This window comes from Heliconius melpomene, chromosome 5 (genome assembly GCF_056956725.1).
Source record: "Heliconius melpomene rosina isolate 202511_hmr_F chromosome 5, ASM5695672v1, whole genome shotgun sequence".
NCBI classification, from domain to species: domain Eukaryota; kingdom Metazoa; phylum Arthropoda; class Insecta; order Lepidoptera; family Nymphalidae; genus Heliconius; species Heliconius melpomene.
Genome location: NC_140393.1, coordinates 3,126,000 through 3,128,916, shown reverse-complemented (window position 1 = coordinate 3,128,916; position 2,917 = coordinate 3,126,000). Strand labels below are relative to the sequence as shown.

At 32.5% G+C, this 2,917-nt stretch overlaps 1 protein-coding gene across 1 annotated transcript; it reads right to left on the bottom strand.

The window, feature by feature from the left end:
* Window positions 1-599: 599 nt before the first annotated feature.
* Window positions 600-2,571, bottom strand: Kaz-m1 (Kazal-type protease inhibitor m1). The gene is made up of 3 exons (XM_085186129.1): window positions 2,480-2,571; window positions 1,170-1,376; window positions 600-718 (listed from the first exon to the last, which is right to left on the bottom strand). The coding sequence occupies exons 1-3, from the start codon at window positions 2,568-2,570 to the stop codon at window positions 615-617; spliced, it is 402 nt and encodes a 133-aa protein (XP_085042255.1). The 5' UTR covers window position 2,571; the 3' UTR covers window positions 600-614.
* Window positions 2,572-2,917: the final 346 nt, after the last annotated feature.

Sequence of the window (2,917 nt, the reverse complement as noted above, 5' to 3'; positions counted from 1 at the left end):
TTTTCGAAGGTCTCCCCCTACATGTTATATTGCAAAAAACTCCGCAATGGCCAGTTTTATCAGCATCGAAAATCAAAAATAATATCTATAGACCTTCTAGAGAGAGGCTTAAGTTACTTGAAGCACTCAGAACTGAAGTACGGCTCGTAATCTTTGCTAGTAACTCTGTAGTGGATTCTCTATATTAATATACAATCTCAGAATATAGACACCAAATAATATAACTGCTTCAGTTGGTGGTATATAATATGTGAGTAACGGTATAGTTAATGATAAGACCTCTTAACTAAAACTTAACTTAACTTCCCTCTGTATCCCTAGCAGGGTAATCAGAGAGAACAGATCTCCGAACTCTATGGTCTCTTCATTTTTTCCTCTTTTGCCTCGTCCACTGTCCTTATGCTTTTTACGTTACCTTCCCCCAATATATTTGATGATATCAAAAACATATTTCATTGCAGAAAGTGGGGGAGGAATTGTCTCAGCACTATAAAAGCCATGAAACTGAAATAAGTATGAAAAAATATGCCTACGTCATTGCCCTACGTTAATTTTCATATTTATAAAAGGAAAGATACAATAAAAATGAAATTAAGTTATTAATATATATTTTTTTAATAATTAGCATAATCATATTTATTGGACATTATGAGTTTTTCCTTGTATATGTTTTTCATGAGGTGTCGTTGACAAAACTCTAGCGGGACCTCGACGTAACCTGTAATAGGATTTTTATAATTGAAATTGTTTTATAATATGGACCGTTTATTTTGAGAGTGGTTTAAGTCCATTTTCTTTTGTTTCGAGAAAATTAAAGGTTAGTATATCGATGATTATGCAATTTCATTTACCGACCGATTTTAAGTTGTTCAAAACATGGGATTTTTTTGAGAAATTAAACGCGGACTAGTTATATATAAAAAAAAAATTACATTAAATTAAGCATGAATTACGTGATAGCTCAATTTTCTCAAAAATGGACATGCACCACTTTCAAAATAAACGGTCCATATGTAATAATATAATATTTTTTAGCCGCCCTCAAATTTAACACAAAACTAACGAAATTAATTTCTCAATTTACAAAAATAGTTCTTTTTAAGAATTTTTAAGAAGAATTCTAAAAAAATAGCCTATTCTGCTACACGAGTTAATTAAAAACAAATCACCTGTATAGCTATCATCACCCCTGCAATTGATCATGTCGAGGTAGCATCCATTGTTGAAAGTTCTGTATACGTAGTCTCTGTACTTGGATGCACCACAAACTGGTCTGTAATGGTTCGGGCAGAAAACAGGACACGACTCTCCATAGAGCCTTCGTGATAAACCGAAGTGTTCTTTTATGCAATATTTATGTGGTGTTCTTACGAGGTCTGAAACAGATTTATTAAGTCAACGTCAATATTCCTCATTTTACAATAAATACCAATAAAAAATAAAAATGTTGCTGAATAGAGATGTTTTGGAGGTTAATTAAAAAATAAATATTAAACAACAACTGACAGGTGTTATTTATTTATTTACGTTTATATTTCTATTTCTTCGCTCTCGTGTCGAGGCAAAGCGCGGCGTTAAACGACGCAACACCTCCAGAATTCGGCAGAAAGTGGGAAATGGAGTGTCTTAACACTAGGTTCCCTCTGCCTACCCTGCTGTGTGCGGGATACAGCGTGAAGCTGAATAAATATTAAACAAGATAAGAGAACTGTAAAAGACGAACGCTAAGCAACGAATATAATTAAAGAAGGGAATTTCTATATTGCATTTATATGAATAATATTTATTTTATTATTAAACAAGTACTTCCTTAAACAGACGATAGGTAGATAAAATTGATCGATCGTTTTCCTCGATGAATTGGCGTTTTAAGAGCTTATTCTATGTTACCTATTCTATATTACAAAATTAAATTTTCCAATACATATTTTCCTTCATGAAAATTGTTTATATATTGTTTATTTGAAGCATAAACCGCACATAACAAGGTAGACGAAAAACGATCCGATAAAAAATGCGATGGAATATGGAATGGAATGAATGGAATGAAATGGAATATGGAATATGGAATGGAATGGATGGAATGGATGCGATGAAATAGTTCCCTCGAATAGAAATCGAACCCATAAGTCTAAATCATAGCAAATTGAATCGTACACATTTCAACTGCATCACGTTGGCGTTATGTATATTTAATATTTTTTTTCGCGGCTTTACATTTCTTTCCACACACAGCAGTATAGGGAGAAATATATTTATTAGTGTAAAGAGTCTTTTCTGTCTGTATTTCATACATTGCCTGTTTAGTAGAATAACTCATCTCTGTACTTAGTTATGGCAGAGCAAGTAAATGATATTCCCCGAGTGAGAATCGAACTCAAAACCACAGTATACCAAATGAGCCTCCTAACTAAGCTTTAACTTTAATCTCTACCATTTCTTGTATCTTTGTTGTACATAATGTACTATATCGACTTACCTTTATTAAAACATTTAGCAAACTGTTCCATAGCGCATTTGCTAGGAAACATTTTGTAGGTTCTATTGTTTATATCAAAGGTACAAATCATGGTAATATCTCCAACTGGACATGATTCTCGCTGACATACTTTTTGACTATTTGCTTTTGAAGTAACTGTAATAAAAGATATCGAAATCTTATAATTAATATAAAATTCTTCTGTTACTTAGTGTTGAAATTTGCCATAAATATTCTTCGTTGGTATAGGGGAGAAACAAGAGATCGAGATTTACCGAAATTCCTACAGGAACGGCAGAAGGGGAAGATTTTACGAATTACCTCATAAATTGCATCTAATAGAGGTATTCTGGTTTTCCTCACTTTTTTGTTAATAAAATTTGCTTATTTTTGCTCATATAACTTTCGTAGGCGCTTAAAATTTATTAGGGTTTAGAC

What these genes read in the sequence shown, in the direction of transcription:
- Kaz-m1 (XM_085186129.1), bottom strand. Translation starts at nt 2,570, where the DNA reads ATGATTTGTACCTTTGATATAAACAATAGAACCTACAAAATGTTTCCT. An exon ending in TGCTAAATGTTTTAATAAAG is followed by an intron (nt 1,377 to 2,479) that starts GTAAGTCGATAT and finishes AATCTGTTTCAG; the next exon opens with ACCTCGTAAGAACACCACAT. An exon ending in GGGTGATGATAGCTATACAG is followed by an intron (nt 719 to 1,169) that starts GTGATTTGTTTT and finishes ATCCTATTACAG; the next exon opens with GTTACGTCGAGGTCCCGCTA.